We start from the raw sequence: 25294 nt of genomic DNA on the forward strand, positions 1-25294 counted from the left end.
TTTTCTGGCCTCTAATGTTCTGTTTTAAGGTCTTTCATTTCATTTTTTGTGTATACATGTCCATCCATATATACATATGTGTTCTTTCTTTTTTTGGAAAAAAAAAATTTCAAAAAGAATTTTTTCAAATTCTTTTTTTAAGCTACCACATTTCCTTAATTTCCTTAAATGGCTTGATATCTGTCTTTGTCTTTGGATGTCAATCGAATCAGGTCTCCTTAGCACCTGACTACTTTAAGGTGGTATTTCTTTTGCAATGGTGAACCAGCAAGTGAGCTTGCTTGGTCACTCCATTGAAGCGTATGAGGAGAAGGCTCTCTGTTCTCAAAAGCAAGCTGGAAGAGGCCGCTCTGATCAACACTTCAACTTCCTTCTGGCAGCAGTGGCAATGGGCAGTGTCTCCCAGAGCTGTGTGCAACAGTTTGGCAGGTGTAGTCCTGTCCTTCATCACTGGATGCCTGTTCCTCCACCCCAGGCCTGGGGTTCTACAGCCGGTTTCATCTGCAGAGGCAAGCATCTTTCTCTTCCAAAAGCCTTCAGTATCATTCTCCAGCTCTGCAAACACTGACCCACAACTGCATCTTCTCTTAGAACTCGAAATTCCGTCTCTCTAAGACTTCCTTCACTTATTCTCCCAGTTATTCAGAAATCGTACTCCTCGGCAGAATGTCGGGATTAAGTTAAGAGCAACAGGACCTAGTGATAAAGTTTCTGAAAACTATGGATTAAATGTCTGGATTTTAACCCAAGACTGAGAAGAACGAACTAGGTGTTAAATGGGTGAGTGAATGGGATAAAATCCGTAGTTTAAGAAGAAATGTTCTAGCTTTGGTCTAGAGAATTATCCTTGGAGGCAGGTAGGCTGGTTGTAATGGAGACTCTAAGAGCCTAGATTAGAGTGGAGATAGAACCAAAATGCAAACACATGTGTGTGTTGTTCAGGTGCACAATGAGTAAAACTTGGTGATAGATCAGCTTTTGGGATTGAGAGAGAGAAGGAGCTGACCAGGCTTTTTTTTTTTTTTTTTTAAGATTTTATTTATTTATTTGACAGAGAGAGAGATCACAAGTAGGCAAAGAGGTAGGCAGAGAGAGAAGAGGCTGACCCTGAGATCATGAGCTGAGCAGAAGGCAGAGGCTTAACCTACCGAGCCACCCAGGCACCCCATTGACCAGGCTTCTTATTGGGCTCGTGGGTGGCTAAGACTTCACTGAGGCATTTAACACACTAGGGATCTCAGGGTATATATATTTTGAAGGTGATTTTTCCTCCCATCTCTTACATTCATGCAACAGCAAATTTATAGAACTAAATTCCTAGAGGAGGACTGATTACATTGCATGTGTATTTGAATCCTGATGTATATTGCCACATTTCTCTCCTTAAAGGTTGGGATTTTTTTTTTTTTTTGGTTGATCTGACATATGAAAAATGATGTCTCACTATCAATTTGATTTTTACTTTTTTTTCTTTGGGGGGAGGTAGGATGTTTAGAAGACTAGAGATAGGTAGGTAGGTAGATATAGATAGATTTATTAATATCCCTGGTCAGTTTTCTATTGGCTTTCTTTTCCTTATTGATTCTTTAAGTTCTTTATATATTAAGGAGATCAGGACTTTGTCTATCCTATGCATTTTAAATATTTTTGCCAGTTAATATGTGGCTTATCATATATAGAAAGTTTTAATTCTTATGGAGTCAGATTGGTCAATTTGTTTCTTTTATAACATCTGAGATTTTTATAATGCCTAGACAAGACTTCCATAATTATTCCATAATTATTTAGATGTCATCCTCTTATTCTTTTATCTAATATGTTTATAATTGCATTTTAAGCTTAAATTTTTAATTCATATGAAATTGATATTGATGAAAGGAGATAAGAATCCACAGATGCCTACTTAAAGCCCCAACACAATTCACTGAATATCCCACCATTTCTTCTTCTGCTTTAAAACTATCTTTTTAAAAAACTATAAATTAAATTCCCATATATAAATATCTCTATTTTTATATTCTCCATTCTGTTCCATTAAGCCTATTTATTCTTGTATCAATCAAACCTTTTTCAATTATTGTGATATTACATTTATTTTCTGTTCATGCCTATCCCATTCCAGTCACTCTCATTTTTAAGAGATTTTATTTTATTAAGATAATAATAATAAATAATAAATAAAATAAATAATGTAACTTATTTATTTTATTTATTTGAGAAAGAGGAAGAGAAGAACAGACTCCCCACTGAACAGAGAGCCCGAGGTGGGGCTCTATCCCAGGACACTGAGATCACGGCCTGAGCCTAAGGCAAATGCTTAGCCAACTGAGCTACCCAGGCACCCCTACTCTTATTTTTAATAGATATGCTTACAGGTTTTTTTTTTTTTTTCTACATAATCTTTAGAATAAGAGTGGTTTGAAAAAAGTTCATGTTGATATTTTTATTAAGTTCAGTTTAACTCCCAGACTTTTAGATTAATTTAGAAAAATCTGTTACCTTTTGGTATTGGATTTTCTTTAATAAACAATTATCTTTATTCACATATTCATTTCTTTTTTTCTTTCATGCATAAAACTGAGAACTTTCTAATTTTTTTTGCATGAATGAAAATGATTGATTCTTTAGTCACTTAATTCTAGTTAAGAGTAGTAGAGCTGTTCTCTACTTTTCCACATACACAAGCATATCGTTTGCAAATGATAATTTTGTTCCCAATTTTTATACCTTTTTTTTTCTTTCTCTTGTCTAATTGCATAGGCCAGTAACTCCAGAACACTGTCAAATAACAGTGATGACAGTGTACATTCTTTTTTTGTTTTCCGTGACTTTACTGACAATGCTTTAGATGTTTAACAAATAAACATTTTTCCCCTTTCAGCAGAAACACCTTACACCATTTCTGTACTTTCCAGTTCTCCTTGGCTTTCTTTATTGGCTTTCTTTGTCCAGTACCTTCAATCCTGAAAATTCCCTACATTTGTTCAAAGATAAAGAACTAAATTCTTCTTATCCTATTTTTGCTTCTAAAGGAAAAACTGGAGTAGAGGGCAGGAAGAAAAGGGAGCTTTTTAAACTGCATAGCAATGGCCAAAACATAGGGTTAGAAAAAGTTCCATCTGGCTAAGGGAGTCACTCTCTATAGAAGCAAGAACAGGAGGGTAGGGAGGAGTCGGGGCCACCCCCGCCCCCAGCCCCACGTCGGTGCCACCCGCGGAGATGAAATGTGAGCCCGGGTGGCCCAGGACGCAGGAGCGGGCTGCCTGGTCTGCCGCCTGAGAGCCGCGGGCAGAGACAAAGAGACCTCGGTCCCAGCGCAGCCCCGCGCGGGCCGGCCCGGGCTCCCCTCGAAGGCTCCCAGGGCAATGGCCCGGTCTCCCCGCGACTCCCCTCTCGGGAGTGTTGCCCTCTCCCTCTGAACGTCCTCCAGCCGCTCCGCGTCTGGGGTTCTCCCTTCGCTCCCAGCCCCCTTTCCAGAGTCTGTCCGTCTGTCCTGGCGCGCAACCTCCGGCCACCGGCTTGGATGGACGCGCGGAGGTTGCCCGGGTGTCCAGGGATCTTGCTTCCGAAGTTGGTCCTGCTTTTTGTGTACGCAGGTCAGTGGCTTGGGGTGGCGGGAGAAGGGAAGGGGACTTGGGACTGAGCCTGGATCACCCTCGGGGCAACGCGGGTTGGGCGGGACGCTCGGGGACCTTTGTGGGAGGGCGAAGACTGTGTGGTCCCGGCGGAGCAGCCACCGAAGCCGGCGAGCCGGGACCCTGGGCTCGACCTCCACGCTGTTTTGTTTGTTCCTTTTCTTTAACTTTCCCTTTTTCCTTTTCGCTTCCTTTCCCTCTCCGCAAGCAGCTTAAAAACCCCAGTCCCACATTTAAGGGATTTTACTCTCTGGATAGCATAAAAATTTATCCCATCCCATCCACGACTCGGGAATCTGAGGGTTGAGGGCAGAGGCTGAGAGTGGGAGAAAAGCTTCTTGAAAAAGCACCTGAGGTTAGATATATTTGTTGAAGTTTTAAAACAAGCTAAGTGGTGACTTTTCCATACCCCTGCTACCCCCCCCCCCCCCCGCAATCTAAATATTTCAAAATAAAAACCTTTAGATCTTTTTTTTTTTTTTCTTTAGATCATTCTCAAGTGTAGTAGTCTGGGTAATTGGATGCTTTGAGTTCAAATAGAAGGCTTTTGAGGGGTGAAAATTCACCCTGAGACTCATCTGTTTTCATTGATTTCGTTAAGCACTGTTGATAGGTGAAAGGAATTTCATTTCCCTCCTCCTAATTATTCTTCTTGAGAATTGCTAATAATTGATGGAGCAAAGAGGTTTTCTTGTTTTGTGACTGAGAGGGAGCTCAAAATGGCCTTTCATTGGTTATTTATATATAAAGTTAATTACACATGTGGTTTTGCATCTGTTTTGTATTCATAAAACAAGCTAAAAGCAAAGTTGTTTGTAAAATGTTTTTATGTCTCCCACTTCCTAGGACACAAATCACAGGCAGTAGTAAGTTTAGGTAGCACTGATTTAGCTTCTGATACTTACAAAGATATTGCAACTGAAATGAACACGTTCTTCAACATTGTTATTGGAACATCAAAAGAATCGAACCCATTCAGCCTTGCCAGAAATGACTCTCCAGACTCCTATAGAAATTTTCCATTCGTACATTAAAATGTAAATTAGTGGCTGTCTATAAGTTATTTAAAAGACACTTTATTGCAAGGAAAATGCTGACTTTCAAATACAAAAATTTATAAAAGTAGGAAAAGTACTTCCTATTCATTGAGGAGAAGCCACATTCTAACCTGTTTACAATGGTTATTTCTTTTACTTATAGTGTGTGTGAGGTTTCTAGAATTTGAGAGACTGAAAGAAACAATTGCATTAATATTAGTTTCATATTAAAATCTTGCTAGTTCATTTGAAGCAATGATTCTTTCTACGTCCTCTGTTTATCCAAAGAAAACAAAAATAAGAAAATAGAACACGACCTCACTCATCTTTACTCAGTCACACCCATGAACAACAACTTATTCTTTTGTCCTTTTTATTCCCAGGGGTAAACCGAAAGCTTCTAATGTGCACGCTTTTCCTTCCTTTCTCCTGTGCCCCCAGTGCTAGGTGCACAGTCCCTTGGGGTTCAGGAAATCTGCAGGGCTGTCTGGCAACAAGGTTGGTTAGTTTAGAAAAAGTTTTCCTCCATTCATTTCTTCTGTTTTCCTCATCCCTCCCTAGTAAGTCACAAAGTAATCACAAGCCAGTAATACTGAATTGAGTTGTTGTCTTTGATAAGAAATGTTTCGTTCGTGTGTTCTTTTGTGTTAATTCCTGAACTCGTTTCTTCAGAAGCCCTTTTATGCGTGCCATATTTATTTATCCAGTATTTGTTGAGTGAAGCATTTTGCGTGATGTGTAAGACAGAAGCCATGTTCTGAGTCTTGTCTGGGAGACAAGGTGTGTCTACTTTAAAATACAGAAGGCTGTGCCTAGGAGATGGTCGTGCGCTATAGGTGTTCCCAGGACGGGACCTCATCTCTGGCTCAGGAGTGTAAGCTCTATGAAGATGATGTCTGTCTGTTTTGTTCAGTGTAATATCCAGAAACTAGCAAAATACTTGACCCATAAGAAGAGTTCAATAAACTTGTTCAGAAAAATTGAATTAAGGAGGAATTTAAGAAACTAGACCTTTGATAGGGAAGCTTTGGACATAAGGGAATGGAGTAGGATATAATGTGAAGAAAGGCAAAAACCATGAGATACCTATTTGCAAAACTACATAATTCATTTTGGTTGGAACTAAGAGATGTGACTGGAAGTCAGGACTGGAGTTAGGTGGGGAGACAATGCAGCTGTACGAGCTGAGACACTTTGTTAAATGAACTGCAGCTTTAATGGGGCAAAAACCTAAGTAGATGCATTACCCCTAGCCTGAATTATTTTCCCCCAAAGCAAATACATTAAATTCATGTTACATTCATTAATGAGGTACGAGCAGAGTTTCTTTACCTAAAGCATCGTGTTTTGCCGTGGAACCACCTTTGGAAAGAGACCCAATAAAGTTTATATTATTATCCAACTCCCACTGCAGGCGACAAAGACAGGATTTGGCCAAGGTTTTACCTTCCCGGCCTCAGCCAGTGGCTTCTGTCCCCTCCTGTTCCTTCCTCTCTTATCCTCAGCTGTAGCTTACAAGAACCATTTCTGAGCAAATGCTTGAGGCCAGATGTTGCTTTTCCTGTGCTACACATTCCTTAAGGCGGGGTGAGGGTTGGAGAACCTTCTTCCAGATCATGCCTTTAATTAAAGTCACTGAAGAAAGTTTCAACTGGCTATTTTTCAAGGATATTAACTTGAATATTAGAAGTAGTATCATTTATCTTCTGAAACAATTGGAATGTTCCATTCTTTACAGGAAAATGCTCTGGCGTCTTCCAAATCTAATCTTCATATAATTATTCTCAAATAAACTGGAGAAAGTAACTAGCCGATTAAAATAAGATTCGAGGTGTGGTCAAAACCTCAGTTTGGAAATGTGATTGTGAATGTATTTACCGTATTATTAAATCTGCCCTTTTCAGTTGTTTAGTTATGAGAAGTGGACAGGAGTTTTGGAAAATGCCATAAAAAATAATGAACAATGTGTGACATGATCTTGATGTTTGCTGCAGGTATAATCCAGCTTCTTGGCTACAAGAAAATGGGCTTGGTTTCCTGTAACATTGGTTCAAAATATTTTGATAACACCGTGTCCTTATAATAGTAGTAATTGAAATACAATAATAGTAATTGGATCTTTGATATTCACGGAGGGCTGAGTAAGACATCACTAACATGGGCATCATTCGTGAGGCAGCCCATGAAGCTACTTACGTAGGGGTTGTCTTGCTCAGACAGAAGTGGGGACCTTAGCTTTCCCACTGTCTAAATGGATTTAAAGAACATGGAGCAAAACATACCTGGAAAGCCTCTTGAGACTACAAACTCGTCTAAATATTTGATTTCACTAAACAGCACTGAAAATGAGAGCTACAGAAATTCACCGAGAAAATGGTAAAATACATAGCCTTAAAAAGTGTGATGTACTCTGCAAAAAGCATACACTGTCATGAGATCATTAGATTGTGTTTCTGTCTTGAAAATTTAACAGTGGTTTTAAGTAGAGTTACTGAATCTATAAGTGTAATTATTTTTTTCCCTCTTATTTCTTCTTATGACATCTCAGAAGAAAACATTAGAGTAGAAATAAAATTGAGGGGAAAAATACGCATGTTTTCACTTACTCTACAAAAGCCATGTGGTATTGACAAAGGTGAAGGAACTTTTGATCACATCCATTTGTTAAAAATCATCCTGCCAGGGAGGTGATTTAAAAACAAAATATGAACTTTCCTTTCTAGATAAATCAATCACGTGGACATACAGACATAGTGTAACATTGTGCACCTTTCAGTTATGATTTGACAGTAAAGCAAAAGTGTTGTATAATTTAGAACATAGTTGATGTTACCTTTAGAGAATGAGCTGGAAAGGAATTATGTTGTGGTTCTTAAACATATAATTTAAATTACCAGTTTATAACTTAATGTTTTCCTAGTCATGTACATGAAACTCACCTATCCATTATAATTTATACCACTGAGTATACTTAAATGACAACCTTGACATAAATCATTGAGGTGGCACAAAGAATTTTTAAAAACTAGGGTAACTTTTATTCAGCATTTTGGGTCTAATTTTCATTACCAAAAACATAGGGAAAAAAAGACAGTAATTTGGTTTTATCAGTTCCAACATGTCCTTTTTACTCAGAAAATACCTTTCCCCCTTTCCACAGTGTTGTTTCATAACTTATTGATTCTTAAATCTGGCATTAAATAAATTCTTAATTATTTACAAGTTAGTTACATACAGGAACGTCTCCGTACAACTAACTCATTATCTTCCAATCCAGATGGATTGACAGGATGTGCAGACTCATTCATGTTACATTATGTGTGCACACTGTAATTATTAAGATGAAAGTGTAGAGAAATGATAACACATAATACACTGTCATGAAAATATACATTATTTTAAAATTATCTCTAGTTGACTTTATAATGTCGATAACACTTTCTATAAAATGAAGCTAATTGGGAGTACTACTCTCAAGTCAAGACTTTATCATTTCAAAATTATTATAAGACTTCTATTGAGAAAAAAAAGAATTCTATTGAAAAATTGAATGACTGATTCACTGGATCATTCATTTCTCCTTTCAGTGTCTCATTCAACAATTCTGACTACCAGTTATGGTGCTTGACCAGGAAATTCAAAAACGAATGACCTTTGCCTCTTCTAGATTGATGGCCAGGAGGGAAGGAAGACTAGTTTTGATGCTTACACGTGTCTTGGAAATCTGATGACATAAAATGAATATCTAAATGCACTGAAGAGTGGTCGTTGACTGAGTGAGATATAGAAATAGAAGACTTTTTCATGAAGCTGTGATTTTAGAACCATAAAGGACTTACGTGGTGTTTATTTTGCAGAGGATTGCCTTGCTCAGTGTGGGAAAGACTGCAGATCTTACTGCTGTGATGGGACCACACCCTACTGTTGCTCCTACTATGCTTATATTGGGAATATCCTCTCGTGAGTACTGGTCAGATTTGGCAATATTGATGCTCTTTCCCATTGCTTGGTTGGGCTTTCACAAAATACTACGTTATAGGTAGGGGCAAAAAATTTTGAGAGTCATTATTGACATAAAATCTTCACGGAGATACTAAATACTCATCACTATCTGATGTGTTATATTATTGACAAAAGGTACAAATTGATATGCAAAATAAGCTGCTTTTATTAGAAGGGAGTTTAAAAGTATTCTTTTACTGCTCAATTTGTGTTCCAGAATACTAATGGCTTTGGTCATCTGCATTCATATTGTTGATCATTTTTTAATATTGTAAATTATATGCTTTTGTCTGGTTTGTTGAAGGTTTTTTAAGCTGAATTTGTCATTTAATCATGGCTAGTTTATTTTGCCATATATTTGTCTAACCCATTCAGCAGATACCAGGGAAAAGAGATATTATGAATAAAAAACAGTTGAGATATAAAATGTCAATTTTCTACATAATGCATATTAAACAACTTCAGGAAAAAGTTTAGAGCCCAAGAATGGCCATCAACAGTATAAAGGGGTAACCAACTACAAACATCAATGAAACATATGCACCTGGGATGTGTTGAGCATTTCCCCAAAACAAATTAAGAATGTATTTTGGAGGGATGCCTGGGTGGCTCAGTTGGTTAAGTGTCTGACTGTTGATCTCAGTTCAGGTCTTCATCTTGTGTCATGGGTTCAAGTCCCATGTTGGGCTTCCCACTGAGTGTGGACCCCACTCAAAAAAAAAAAAAAAAAAGAGAATGAATTTATTTTGGAGTTGTTTCTGGAGAAAGGGAAATGGAGAGGCAAGAACTGCTTTCAAAGTTGTATGTCTGAAAGGTGTACAAGTCTCAGTTCTTCTACACAGATCTCAAAGTCAAGAAATCAGAAAATTAGGAACATTAAGAATTTTCAAATTCTTAATGTCAAAAATCTTAATGTCAAATTCTAAAATCAAAAATTCTTAATGTCAAAAATCACCCATGAATTTCCAGTAACAATAAGAGTCTAGCCTCTTGGACTAGCTCCTTGGTTTTTACTTTTCAAGTGGATATCAGGGTGATTTAGGAGATGATCTGTTGTGGCTTAACTCCTGCCCCGTGAAGGCGTTAGTAGAAACAAGAAAGATTAGACATGAAGGGAAGTGTCCCTGGCTATTTTAGGGATATGTCCACTGATATGGCTTATAATTCATCTTCCATTCTGAGGATAGAAAAGCTGGCACCACGTAAACTTTCTAGAATCAAAGTTGGGGCTGATATTAGAGATCATGTCTCTCTGAATAAGGACATAAAGAATCATATTTCAGGATAGTCTTGAAATCTCTCATGGCTACATAAGTAATGTCAGGCTGTAATAAAGATTGATGAGTGGAATTTTAAGCATTCTTTGATGCAAAATAAACTCTAAATAAAATGTTTGAATTTTTTCTCATGGGAATCTTGTTGAAAAGGGATTAAGTCCCCTTCTTACATTAGACATCAATCAGAATGTTATTTATAGGAAGTAATCAGCTGAGAATATTCTGAATATAAATATATAATGATATTTCACATTTGTATATCACTTCCCACTTTTAAAGTCATTTAAAATACATTATTACTGAATCCCAGTTTTATTTTCGAGTGAATTCCACATGCTAGCTATTGCTGTTTTGGGCTGATGTATATGTGGGCCGAGTAGGTGGTATAGATTTGAGGAAAGTGGCTTCAGAGGGATCTGTGATTCTCTGGTCCCCTGGCTCCTGGTCTCATCTGCTAATGTCCACCATGGTATATGTTGTGCCCTTATTTCTCAACTCATAGCTTCCTCTACCCTGGTGAATACATAGAGAAGACAAAATTAGTTCATTAGAACTTAAGAAATTTAAATGTATAGGTGTGCCTTGTATGCTTTATATTTGCATTCACATTTACATTTTTATGGCACATACTCTACTCCTCTTTAATTTTACCCTTGGTTAAAGTAAAGAATCAGTTGAATTGATATATTTATCTGGGTTATTTGGGCCATGTACTTGTTACATTTGAAAAAGAGAATTGTTTTGAGTGGGGGGAGATGAAGAAACACAGATGGCATTATATTTCAGGCTGTTAAAACTGAATTTTCAGTTCAAAATAGAAGCCACTAAGTAAATCCTTTGCTAAACAATTCTTAGGAGGAAAAAAAAGAGAGAGAGAGAGAAGCTTTAAAGTGTTTTCCCCACTGAATAAAGGAGAATACATTTTCAGGATTTCCACTTATTGTTTAAGATTTGAAAAGAGTTCTTAACTCCACCCATGTTTTGTTTTTGTTTTTTTTTTTTTAAGTTGTGGTGAGGGGGAGTAGATAGGGGAAAAAGTCATTCCAAGAATGCTTACAGAAGTTCTTTCATGTACATGTTTTCAAATGTTACTATTTTGGAACTCATAAACTACACTTCCTTTCTTCCAAGTATCCAGGCACAATCTTACTAAAATCATTTTAATCATCTTAACAGAAAATTAAATCTTTGTAGTTATTTGAAAAGTAATAAGGAAGAGAGCAATAAACATAATGGAATGTTATGTATCCTAAATGACTAATTTTATAAATTGCTTATAATGTGGTTTCTATTTTTGTTTGTTTTCAAAATAGAAGCTATCTTGGCTCTTGTGTAAAAGCAGTAAAAGAGTGCAAAATACAATTTGGGTCATTCTAGACTGTTCACAAATTGGTAAGGTAAGGTACAGTCAATCCTCATTGCTGAGGTCCCTCTAAATTGATCAGAGTAGAGATGCTCTGACCCTAACTCTGCTTGCTTCAACCCACCTTTCTGTTTTGCAAATTAACAACATTGGCTCATTTTATAAAGAGATCACAAGAGCTAACTTTCAACCCACCTTTTAGTTGCAAAGTCTTATTTTACTCAGATCCCTCCTTTGTAGACATTTTGTATTCTAAATATGGGTTAATTTTGGCAAATAAATTCAGATGGTACACCCCCACATGTTTTTTTTTTTTTCTTTTTTCGGTTAGGGATTCTTAATTTTACTTATGCCTCATGAAAAACTTTAAAAACTCAACTTTTAAAACAGCATATATACTTTTTAACTGAAATATAGTTGGCATATAACATTATATTCGTTTCAGGGGTACAATATCATGATTCGGTATTTGTATATATTGCAAAATGATCACGGTAAGTCTATTAACATAAGTTGATTTAAAATAGGATATTTACTTTTGGTCATTATGGTTACAGATAATAAGCTCAATATAAAAAAAAATACCATTTTCCAGAATTTAAGAATGGTTTTACAGAAATTAGCATATACTACACAAATTTGTTATTTACAAATACACGTGGTGTGCCCATTAATTACCATGACAGTACTGAGCTAGATTCTGGGATCCAAAAATGAATAAATGGTATACCTTGATCTCTAAGATTTCACTACCTAATAAGAGAAGAAAGTGTAGACAAATAATTCTAATGCGATGAATTAATCTGTAAAGTGCCACGGGAGGGCCCAGAAGAGAGAAAACAGCTATGTCTTTGTGTGTGTGTGTTTGGAAAGAAATGTTTAGAGAAAGTCTCATAAACATGACATTGGATCAGCATACTGAAGGAAGAGTAGATATTTACATAAATGGACAGTGAAGAAAGGGAGGTACATTCCAGAGAGAGAGTCTCAGTTACAAAGGCAAAGATAGAAGAAAGGAAATGATCAGTTTGGAAAAACCCACGTTGTTCAACGTGGCTAGAGAGTGAAGGTTAAACTTTGAATATGGCAAATGAATAAGTAGGGAAGACAAAAGATAGGTCCTTTTGATTTTCACATACTTTTATTGATAGATTACATACTTTTACTGACCGTACCTATCAAAACTGAAACACAATAATCCATTATTTTTCTGGAAATAAGATAGTTGGTTGTATGTAGAAATGACACATTCTTAGACATCGCTATGACAAGGGACACAGGTGAGAAGGTGCCCAGTGGACATTATTTTCTTTATGCCATAGAGAATGTACTTGGAATAAACACTCTGTAGTGTTGCACTATTTAGAACATGACAGATTATGTGACCTTGGAATTATTTCTCCGTTTTTGACATTTTTCATCTCAGGGGTAACCAACTGAAAATTAAAAGCCTCACTATGCTTGAAAGTGAGGACTGGACCAATTAAAGAAGCAAATAATTTCTCATCAAATTGGTTCTCAAATATTTCATTCAGCCACTCTTGCCATGAAAAGTAAACATCTGTGATGAATATGGAAAGGGATATTTCAAATCTTGCTGTTGATGAAGTTTAATTGACATTCTCAAGAAAGAGGATCCAGCATGAAGATGTGGTCATAGAGCACTCTTCAGAACTGGCAGAATTCAAGGGGAGAGAGGGGGTAACTCAGTGCCTAATTACAATCAGTAATGCAACAGAGTAAAAATAGGACTTTACTGGAAATGCCGAGAAACTGCTAGGTGAGGAAAAAAAGAATTGCCCAATATTGAATATGAACCCAATAATACCTAGGTTAGACTTAGTGAGCCAGATAACAAGATATAAGATTTAATCCTTTTACTCAAAAATAGATTTTTGCTCTTCCAGTTTGCCTCTGTAAAATGCAGCTCTGTCTAGGGATTTCAGAGCACCATCCAGCTAACACAAAATCCCCATGAGGTAAAGAAAATCAAAAGGAAGAACTAATAATGGAGATCCTGGTGGGGTTAAGTTTCTTTTCTTCTCAATGAAATGTGAAAGATGGATTGCCCACAGTTTCTCACAAAGACAGCTAGTAAATATCACCACTGTGATTTTAAGATTTTTATTTTTTTAATTATTTATTTGATGGAGAGATCACCAGTAGGCAGAGAGGCAGGCAGAGAGAGAGGGAAGCAGGCTCCCTGCCAAGCAGAGAGCCCGATGCGGGGCTCGATCCCAGAAGCCTGAGATCATGACCTGAGCCGAAGGCAGAGGCTTAACCCACTGAGCCACCCAGGCGCCCCCATCACTGTGATTTTAGACCCATGTTATGCATGGAAGCAAAACCAAGTTAAAAGAGAAAAGTTTCATATTTTCAAATGGCATTTGAAGTTGTACGCTCATTAAGTAGCTGAGCATTCTGAATTAAACACATGAGGCTCTTCAAATACTGACTAGAACCTAAAGCATTTTGAAAGGTTTTTGGTATTGGTAAGAACATCATTTAAATTAATTAACTTAAAATATTCTTCGTATTTAGATATTAGAAAAACAACTCTGCAAGGTGTTTACTGAGCAAATAGAAGTTTGTGGGGGGGTCTTCTTTTTAATCATAACACAAAGATAAATAATTAATATAATGTTAAAACAAATATGAATTTGCTTTCAAATGTAGTAACAAATTATGTGTAATATAAAAATTAAGTCAGTGTTTCTCAGAAGCCATTTATATTTTATGGGTTATTTTATTAAGAGCAAATATAAACATCTAGAAATCTGAAACTCTTTTCAGTCAAATTTATATTCTATTTCATCATAATTGCCTTTGTAAATTAAGCTTAAATGTCAGAAGCATAATTTGTTTTTAGAAAGGAATGAAGTTTCTAGAATATGTTCTCAGGAAATTGTATCTATAAATATGTATACAGATATTTTATGTTCCACACCAGGTTCTGAGGGATTTAGCAGTGAATCAAACATGGCTGTTGCTCTTGAATTGTTAATAAGCTCCTGGGGAACATAGAGCAATCTACTAGGAAGAGCACAAAATGTGGTGGAACGAGAAAGAAGGCACTTTTAGTCCAACTTTAGGGTCCTAGGGAGACTTCTTTTTTTTTTTAAGATTTTACTTATTTATTTGACAGACAGAGATCACAAGTAGGCAGAGAGGCAGGCAGAGAGAGAGAGAGAGGGAAACAGGCTCCCTGCTGAGCAGAGAGCCGGATGCGGGGCTCGATCCCAGGACCCCGGGATCATGACCCAAGCCGAAGGCAGAGGCTTTAACCCACTGAGCCACCCAGGTGCCCCCCTAGGAAGTCTTCTTAAAGGAGAGTAATTCTAAGATTAACCTTGAAAAGAAAAGCAAATGATGAAATTCATTGCTTATTTAGAGTTAAAAGAAAACATTTAACAAACTAAGAATATGGAGGAAAATTCTTCACCTTATAAATATCTCAAAAACAATAACAACAACAAAAACCAAAATCCACACCTACCTTGAACATCAGACTTAGTGATACAATATTATAACCTTCCCCTTTAAAGGAAACTGTAAGGTAAGCTAGCATCTAACCCTTCTATTCAGCATCCTACTGTTCTGGTCAGTGTAACAAACAAGATAAGTTAAAAAGACATGATAAGAATTGGAAAATAAGGGGTGCGTGGGTGGCTCAGTGGGTTAAGCCTCTGCCTTCAGCTCAGGTCATGGTCTCAGGGTCCTGGGATCGAGCCCCACATCGGGCTCTCTGCTCAATGGAGAGCCTGCTTCCCCTCTCTCTCTCTGCCTGCCTCTCTACCTATTTGTGATCTCTCTCTCTGTCAAATAAATAAAATCTTTAAATAAAAAAAAAGAATTGGAAAATAAGGAGCTAAATTGTTATTATTTTTAAATGATATGATTGCCTGTACTCCTCAGACTATAAAAATGAATGAGAACTCACCAGGATTGCAGCATGCAAGCTCACTGTACAAAACTCAGTGCATTCTATGTATCAGCAACGTTCAGACAGTGTAATATTTATGTAGCACAAAAATCTCACTTACAGCATCAAAAACTGTAAGATACCTGGTAAGAAATACAGCAATAATATATGTGTGGCATTTATGGAGTAATACAAATATATAAAAATTTCAACAGATGAAAGAGACACCTGAAGAAATTAAGAGATCTATCAAATTGTAGATGGGGATACAGTAAGGATGCCAATACTGGGATATGTCAGTTCTTCCTCAACTCTATGTAAATTCAGTGAAATTATAATTGAAACCCATTTTTTGGACCATTTTTTTGTTGACTTTGACAGACTGAGTCAATGTTTATGTGGGACAGTGGGGGGGGGGGAAGACAGATATGAGAAAGAACAAAGTTAGGAGACATGCCTTGGAGACATCAAGATTTATTATAAAGTTATAGAAAATAAATCATGTGATATTGGTTCACAGATAAACCAATAGAATATAGAACTTAGAAATTGACTCATGTATATATGGGAATTTGATAGATAGCAGATGGCATTACAAACCAGTGGAGGGGGATAGATTATTTAATAAATGGTGCATTAGCTATCCATATGGGTAAACATTAAACTCGATCACCCCATCACACCACACCCAAAGCCCATTCCTGTTGGAGTAATTAAACCCAAGAAGCAAACGTTCACAGCTTTTTAAAAAGGGAGAGAATGACATTATGGTATCGGGGTAGGAAAGATTTCTAAAATAAAAGAGAAAAAACAAGGGTGCCTGGATGCTCAGTCGATTGAGCAGCTGCCTTTGGGCTCAGGTCATGATCCCAGGATCCTTGGATCGAGCCCTACATCAGGCTCCTCCTCAGTGGGGAGCCTGCTTCTCCCTGGCCTGCCACTCCCCCTACTCGTGCTTGCTCTTTGTCTCTCTCGCTCACTTTCTCTGTCAAATATATAAAATCTTTAAGAATGAGAAAAAGGAAAGCACAAATAAAACTGCTAAAACTAAAAACCAATACACTGTATACTTTTTAACAACGATTTGTAGCTCCATGACTTATTTATTTTGTAAGTGGAAGTTCATATCTCTTAATCCCCTTTATCTATTCCATCCATCTCCACCCCTGTGAACTATATACTTTTAAGTTGTGAGTTTTATGGTATATGAATTATATCTCCATTAAAAAAAATTAATATATAAGACAACAGAATTCCATAGACAAAGCATAAGGCAAATCTCCCACTTGGAGAAGATACTTGTGATTCATATGACTCACAAAAGATTGATAACCAGAATGCTCAATAGGAAAATGGGTCATGTGTGTACACAAAAAAAGTAATAGAGCAGGAAAGTGAAAGGGCAGTAAACATATGGAATATGCTCCACCTGGCTCGTTAAGTGGGAACCTGAAATACCATCTTGTACTTGTCAGGCTATCAGTGCTCTTAAGTCAGAAGGTACTGAGCCATGTGAGCCAAGGTGAAGGGACTCACACTGCCCGTGGAAGAACAGAAACTGTTGTCAACACTTGGGGAACAATTTGACCACGTGCAGTCAAGATGAAGGTGGGCACACTTTGGGGTTTTGCAATTCCTCTTCCACATATATTCCCTACAAAACTCCCAGATCTGCAAAAGGTGATATTTATCATATTGGTGGACACATTAAGCTAGCAAAACATTGGAGCAACCTAAATTTCCATCAGAAGAAACTGGATAGAGTATGTTCATACAATGAAATGGGATACATCAATTACAATAAATCAGTGCGTGGTCATGTATCATTATAGTAAGTCTCAAAACTGGTAATGCTGTGTGGGAAAGAGTTAACAGGAACAGAATGTGCAAAACATGGTAGTATTCGTGTAGAGTGAAACACGTAAAATAATTCTTCATATTACTGGAAATAATGGGCATGTGGTAAGTGTGTAATTATCTGGGGGAAAGAAAGGTATACATGAATTTTAGGATTTCCCAGGACTGAAAGATTTCCTAGAATGCAGAATTTTCACCACTACAATAGGGACAGTTCTTGGCAAACTGGTACAAGTTGCTCACCTAGGGAGAAGAACAGGGAGGAGACCTTCAACTCTAGTCTTTTATTACTGAAAATATTAAACAACTGAAGCAAATATACATTATTAACATGGAATGAATCTGGGTGGGGAGTATGCAAAATGTTTTATATCCTTTTCTGTAATTCTTATGTATTTGAAAACCTTTCAATAAAATAGAAGGAAGCAATGGAAGTCTGATGATAGCAGGAATGGAGTCACCAAGACACCTATGATTCTGAGACCAGTTCCGTTGTGTGGGTTTTCCAACGCCACCATGCAGTTAACTCAATTCTGACCCTGTCGATGTGGAGGCAGCATCAGATCCCACAGACGAAGGCCTCAGTCCTCCAAGACCCCAATCCACTTCAGCCATCAATGGCAAGTACATGTTGTCACCTTTGCTTCTGATCGACCAGGCATAGCTTGGAGGTTCCAATGACCCCCTCCTTGGGTTTGATTAATTTGCTCAAGTGGTTCACAGAACCCAGAGATACATTTTACTCACTTTATTATAAAAAGATATAACTCAGGAAGAGCCAGATGGAAGAAATGCCTAAGGCAAGGCAGCAGGAAAGGGTTCAGAGCATCCATGTCCCCCTAACACTCCACTCTCCCCAAATCTCTGCATGTCCACCAACCTGAAAGCTCTCCAAACTTCTTTTGGGGGTTAATAGAAGCCTCATGACACAGGCATGATTGAACACAATCTCCAGCCCCAGAGGCGGGTGGATAGGACTGAAAGTTCTAACCCTCTAATCATATGATTGGTTCCCCAGGCAACCAGCTCCCATCCTCAGATGCTTTCTGAAAGTCACCTCATTAACATTAACAAAAGACACCTTTAGGAAAATTCAAGGATTTTAGGAGCTCTGTGCCAGAAATAGAATGAAGACCAAATGCATATTTCTTCTTTTAAGTATCACAGCCTCTTGTTAACATGCACCTTCTGGTTTGGTAGGTGTGGGGTGGGATCTGAAATTCTGCAATTTGAGCAAACTCCCAGAGATGCTGATGTGGCCCATTCTCCAAGCACACTGGGTGGGCAAGGTTGGTCCTAAGTGACAATGCCCTGTTCTATGCAATGAAATGATAGGAGAGATCAGGATTTGCGGTCTGATGGAATGTGGGGCTAGCAATTGGGACTAAAAGAAAAGAACAAGCCCAAATTTAATTCTGGAGCTTTCCCTTTGAATGATTGGGTGGATGAGAAATAGATACTGAGAAATATTCAAGAAGGTTCAGAAAGGGGAATTAATTCCGCTTTTAATTATGTTGAGTGGCGGAGAAGCGGGGAAGCAGTGGTAATAGGCTTCATAGCCTATAGGCTAAGTTCAGTGGGCCTTCAACTGGTGAAATGTACTAATCTGAACTCAGTGGGAAGCCTGGAGCACTCACAGATAGATATGAGAGTACAAAGCCTAGAGGGCCCTGTTGAAAAAGGTGTAGAAGAGAGGTGTATAAAAGAGAACAGCAAGCCAACTGCGGAGCCCCAGGGAAATTCAGAAAGACACTGTGATTTCTTCCCTTTCTATATTTAATCAACCTTTTGAAAAGTGTTCTACATTTATTTCAGCCTCCCATAAAGTATTTTCTGTCCCTTCAAAATTCCTGCACCTTTGTGGGAAATGGATCTGTTCTTCATTAATCAGCTTGAATATACCTCCTGTGGTGTGGACAGTAAATGCCTTTATTTTCTTCTATGTGCTTTTTGTGTTTTATATCATCTGAAAGATAGGATTCATGGCATTTCAGTTCATTCTGAGTGGATTATGTTGTCAAAACAAAGCAATTTATGTACCAATCCATCTTTATTTACTCGGATCATGCCCAAACTGGATCCACTCCATCTGGTCATATATCCCAGATTTTAGGGACTACCTTAATCAGATAGCAATCCGAGTTTGGCATTGTAAGAGTTTGGCATTGTTTGGTGGTGGCAACTATTATCAGAATGAAAGGAATTACCCTTTATTTAATGTGTTCTCCATTCCATATGGAAAAATATATTAGTTTATTAATCTTCAGAATAGCTCTCATGACCAAGGTATTATTATTCTTGTCTGTACAGATGAGGAAGTTAAGGCTCAGAGCTAAGTAATTTGTCTAATTTTATACAGCTACCATGTAATGAGCTGGCACTTAAAACTGTGTGTTTGACCTCTTTCTCCCACTCCCCACTGGCTCCGGAAGATCTGAAGATGTCAAAAGGGATGAATAGAAACTATTCATGTCTGTAAGACTTTATGAAGATCTAAACACCATATTTTGGGGGAAGCCCTTTTTTTCTCTCAATATCTGGATTGAATTCCCTCCCTTATGCTGCCGTAACATGATGCTTTTTCTACTCTGTTATTATTTATCAGTTTATCCCAGTTCCTAAATTATTTGTCCGCCCTTCCGTGCTCTAGACCCTGCGAGGACAGGAAGCCAGTGTGACAAGTTAGCATTGAAAGCACAGGGCAGAACCAACTGTGTGATCCAGAACAGACTATTCAAATGCAGGTCAGTCCTCCATTTACTCATGAAAAACCTGAGATTTTGTAGGTTCTCCCTAAATACGTTATCACCTGGGTAAATATTTGCTTACATAAATCAAATCATAATTGGAAAATGCTGTTGATTTCAGAGACTCTCTTTTCAGTGAGTATAAATCAGGGATCATTCATGTCATGGTTTCTGTGTAGCCAGTCATCACTTTCCAATCACACAGTTTAGGATAAATTATAATCAGATGAGAGGGATAAGACTTCAAAGACCGATTTGATTATAATGATTTAACCTCTTGTCACATTTCTGGAGTGACCGTGCTCCTTCAGTGATGCCGTGTGATCCGCCAGCCTGTGATTATTAAGGGAATGGCCTCCTGTGTAGCTCTCTTCGCTTGTGTAATTTTTGGAGATAAAATGTTTTGTTGACAAAATTGAGGAGGGAATAATTATGCATACAGAGTGATTTTTATTGCCTTCTATTGGGAGAATTCTGGGGGGCAGCTACGGGCCAGAACACAATGTCTTTCAGCTGTCTCCCAACTACAAAATGTTAGGATGAACACACCCACAACTAATGAAAATTTCAGAGGCCAATAATAACCTCATAAAGTGTAATAGGATTCCATCTGAAAGTACCACGGGTGAAAGCCTTGGCTACTTAACCCACAGCAACTCAGAGACCAATGGAATTTAGAGTTTCCACATTCATTTTTAAGGAAAAAGGAAGAAGATCAATCTTACAGGTAACGGGAAGGATGCTTTTTTTATGCTTCTGCACAAATCTGCCAAAAATAGAGAAAAACATGACAAATTACTTCAAACATACTCTGTATGAATTCATGCTCTTAAAAAGGTGAACAGAACTCTGTCTTCCTATCCTGCATTTTGCAAAAACTAAGTGCTACCTGTAGTTGCAAATGACCACCTGCACAGCGTTAATACATTTTTCCTCTCAGACACCAGGAATAATAGATCAACCTCCAAAGTGTTATACATAGAGAAATATTTGAATTTAAATGTATCAAGTAAATGGCGATTGCAATCTCAAACAATACCCATCCTTACATTAAGTAAATAGACCTCTTTGCCCTTGGCCAGGTGGAATTAAACAAAAAACAATTCTTTGTCATTCTATTATTAATTAATAGTAGTCTTAGTGATAGAAGTCATAGAAGAAAAACCAAGAATGTTTGGATTCACAAAAAATGCATTTGATTTTTTTTCTTTTATGCTATGTAAACTCTGTTCTGCTAATATCACTGAGCCCCAGTTTATTAATTTGTAAAAAGGGAACAGTAGTAACTTCTTGCTTATCTCTCAGAATTTGATTAAAGAATATATTTGCGGGGTGCCTGGGTGGCTCCGTGGGTTAAAGCCTCTGCCTTCGGTTCAGGTCATGATCCGAGGGTCCTGTGATAGAGCCCCGCATTGAGCTCTCTGCTCAGCAGGGAACCTGCTTCCTCTTCTCTCTCTGCCTGCCTCTCTGCCTACTTGTGATCTCTGTCTGCCAAATAAATAAATAAAATCTTTTAAAAATTTTTTTAAAAAGTCTTTTAAAAAGAATATATTTGCTCATAAAAACATTTAGAAGGGCTCTGAACATTTTTCCTGTTATTAATGAAAGCACTGGGCTTTGAAAATGTCTGGAGCTTTAGAAAAGAGGAAACAGGTTGGGGAGCAAAGTGACTTCTCCAAGGTCGTTCAGAAATCCATGACGGACCAGCAGAGTAAATGCCACTTTGGGTGCAGAGTGCTCACTGGTCCTCCAGGCCAAAACATGGGCTTCTCTCCTCAGGAGAGCACCCTCAGCCTTGAGTGAAATAAACGACCTTTTTAATCAAATGTGATTGCAATCTAAAAACTGCAATAGCGGCTAATTAAGTACTGCGTTCTGCTGCCCAGCAAATGCTAAAAACATATTACAGCCCAGAAAGTCATGTGCATTAAATAGATAAATCTGCCATGTTGCCCTAGGTTGACCTATGAATTAGAGAAACAAAATAAAAAATGGGCTAAACAAGTCTAGATAAAAATATATAAACCTGATTCATTAAAAAAATCACACATGTAATAGCAAATATCACGGGGGCAATGATTTGCTTTACTAAATGATTCATTATAGAGTTCAAGTTAATTCACCTTTTGAAATTTATTTTATTTACAACTTTGTGGAAATATATATTTCACGTAAGGCTGGTGCATCTCCATCGATGATATGTCAGTAATTAAGGCACAAAACAGTGTTCTAACTGCTGGCCATTTCAACAGAGTGATCACAGTACTCTATAGATTGGAGTGTGCCTTTGCATGTAAAAGTTTAGAAATGCCCTGTTTAGGCTTTTTAAAAAAATATCTTAATCAGCAGTTCTCTCAATGTAAGTCAGTGACTATAAGACAAGAATAAAAAAGGCAGTGACTTGCCTCTGATGATATTATACATAACCTACATTTGCAACAATCACCAGATTGAAAATATTTTCAGTGGTAGCGAATAAATGCCAGATGGCATGCTAAACAAAAAGTCATTGATCATAGCAAGGATTCGCTGAGGTCTATTGATTCTAAAATGAATTTCTCTACACTCAGTCTGTTGTTCTTAAACAGCCAGCCTATTGTACATGCTATATATTTTGCTTAGTATTTGTGGTAAAATAGTTTTTGTCTCATTACCTTTCATCTCGAGGATTGGATTCAGTTCTGGGTAAGAAAAGAGAAAGTATGCTCCACTCTCTGCCTCCCACTGAATGCAGCTATAGAACTTGGGTGGAATGCATGAACAGTTATTTCGGGTATACGGAAAATAAACAGTAGCAAGCGGACTGAGGAACAAGACCAAAATTCAAAGTACTGCCTAACTAGCCAAGAGTTTGCCAGTGTTTTTTCCCTCTGTTTACCCACTCTGGACTAAACGTAGCCCAAAACACATAAGTAGGCTTCAGAATATGAACACAGAGAGATACAGGGGAATCCCTCCAGCTCTAGCTAAATAAGCACAGTCTCTTCATGATGAAAGACGGTGGGGAAAATACCCCGATATTTTTTTCTCTTCTCTGTTCTCTTGTATAGCTCCCAAGCGATCTTTTGGTTGCTGCAGCAGTAGCATTGACAATGACAGAAGCTAAAATTCTGAAACTAGGTAATGTTCTTTACTGATCAGAATGATGTAATGCCAGAAGGATGGAGTGAAAAGCCACTGTGTTTTTTCTGCCTTTGTCCTCCCAGTATTCAACCCTGGATATGAGCCCATTTTTGAAGTATGCAAAGAACAGAGTAAATAAAGTAAATAAAGCCCATTTTTTCCGACCAGAGAACCAAGAGTGTTGCCCCACGGAACCAGAAAGTACCAGTGAGATCTTAGTACTCACTTCGGCAGCACATATACTAAAATTGGAATGATATAGAGAAGATTAACATGGCCCCTGCACAAGGATGTCATGCAAATTCATGAAGCATTACACAGAAAGAAAGAGAGAGAGAAAGAAAGAGAGAGGAAGAGTTAGTGAGATCTTCAAGATGGAAGAGCTCAAGAAAGTGACCCTAAGGTTTGTTGTGAATTCCTGGGCTCATCTCAAGTTGCACGTGTGTGGATCCAACCCTAAAGAGTATACGTAGAATCTGAGAACTGAATATAGGTTAGGCAGCTATCCTTTTCCCAGTTTGACAGTTGGGTGGTATTCACATGGCTCAGATCTAAACCTGACTGTAAAGGCTCTGAAAATGGAACTGACTGGAACTTGTGGTCTAAATTGAACCTGGTTCATTGCCTGCTAAAACAAAAATCTCAAAATTTTCCATCCATTTAAACAAAAACCTCATAATTTAATACTCAAAGCTTAGGATACAATTCAAAATCATCCAACATACAAACAAAAACAAAAACAAAGAATCTCAACTCAAAAGGCAAGTACAATCATCAAGCAATAGAGATGTTGGAATTATCTCATGGAGCTTCTAAAGCAGCTATTATGAAAAATGACCTCAAAAGTAAGGGCAGATACTACTTGAAATCAAAGAAAAGACCTAAATAGAAAAAAAGAAACAGACAATATGAAGAACTAAACAAATTTCAGAATGATAAATACAGTAGCTAAGCTTTAAAACATTCACTGGATGGGCTCAATAGCAGAATGGAAACAAAGAATGAGTGAACTTGGAATAGAGATTATTCAATCTGAACAACAGAAAGAAAAAATATTGAAGAGGAGGAGAAGAGTAGGAGGAGGAAGAAGAAGGACAGACAGGGTCTTACGGAAAAGCCCAGCATTGATGTCACAGAGCCCCAGAAGAGAGGAGAAACTGTGATTGCTTAAAACTTTCCAAATTTGGCAAAAGAGAGAAACCAAATGCAAAAAGTTCAATAAACTCCTCGAAGGTATAACTTAAAGAAATCCATACCCAGACACATAATAATCAAACTATTGAGAACTAAAGAAGAAATTCTGAAAGTGGCTAAAAATAAGCAACAGATTACCTACTGAGAAGCTATGATTTGAATGAGTCCATGTTTATCATCAGAAACCATGGAGGACAGAGAAGTGGCACATTGTTTATGTGATGAAAGAAAAGAATGGGAAATCCGGGCTGCTGTAACCAGCAAAAATATCCTTCAGGAGTAACAGTGAAATAAAGACATTCTCAAATTAAAACAAACAAACAACAACAACAACAAAAACTAAGAAAATATTTAGCAAGCAGATTCGATCTAAAAGGATTGTTGGGGTGCCTGGGTGGTTCAGTGGTTTGAGGCTCTGTCTTCAGCTCAGGTTATGGTCTCAGAGTCTTGGGATCGAGCCCCGCATCGGGCTCTCAGGTCAGCAGGGAGCCTGCTTCCCCCTCTCTCTCTGCCTGCCTCTCTGCCTGCTTGTGATCTTTGTCTGTCAAATAAATAAATAAATAAAATCTTAAAAAAAAAAAAAAAAAAAAGGATTGTTAAAGGAAGTTCTTCACAGAGAAGGCAAATGACGCCAAAAGGAAATCTGAAATATCAGGAAGGAGAGAAGAGTACAAAACTGGCATGGACTTGGGTAAATTAGTAGCTTATTTTTCCCATTTTGAGTTATTTAAAATAGGTTAGACTGTTGGATGTAGGAATATATAAATTGTATGTTAGGGTATTCAGTGGGGGTGAACATGATACATAACACAACCATTCCATAAAGGGGAGAGAGTAAAGAGATCTCTAAGACAATGAAGTTCTGCTTTCTAAGTGAAGTATGAAAGTGATTCTCCATAATGATGAAAAATATGTGTTCTGTAATCCTTAGGACATTCACCAAAAGGAAAAGCAAAAACCAATACACAAGCACCAAAAAAAACCTCCCACAAAACCTACAGCACAATATAGTTGAAGTAAGGCAGGTAAGGGGAATGAATTGAAGGAATGAAACACAAAGGAAACAAACAGAAAATGAATAATAAATGATAGACCAAACATAGCAGTAATTACAATAGTTGTCAAAATGCAACTATA

The 25294-nt window shown here is 37.6% G+C and overlaps 1 protein-coding gene across 1 annotated transcript in view; it reads left to right on the forward strand.

Moving 5' to 3' along the window:
* The first annotated feature begins 3192 nt into the window (after positions 1-3192).
* The window catches only part of CYYR1 (cysteine and tyrosine rich 1), a 98188-nt gene continuing 76086 nt past the window's right edge, over positions 3193-25294 (forward strand). Inside the window, exons 1-2 of the mRNA XM_080809206.1 lie at positions 3193-3596; positions 8530-8632. Coding sequence (XP_080665332.1) covers positions 3524-3596; positions 8530-8632 — 176 coding nt within the window. The 5' untranslated portion in view covers positions 3193-3523. The remainder of the gene's footprint in view (positions 3597-8529; positions 8633-25294) is intronic.

Source organism: Martes martes (genome assembly GCF_963455335.1).
Source record: "Martes martes genome assembly, chromosome: 1".
Classification (NCBI taxonomy): domain Eukaryota; kingdom Metazoa; phylum Chordata; class Mammalia; order Carnivora; family Mustelidae; genus Martes; species Martes martes.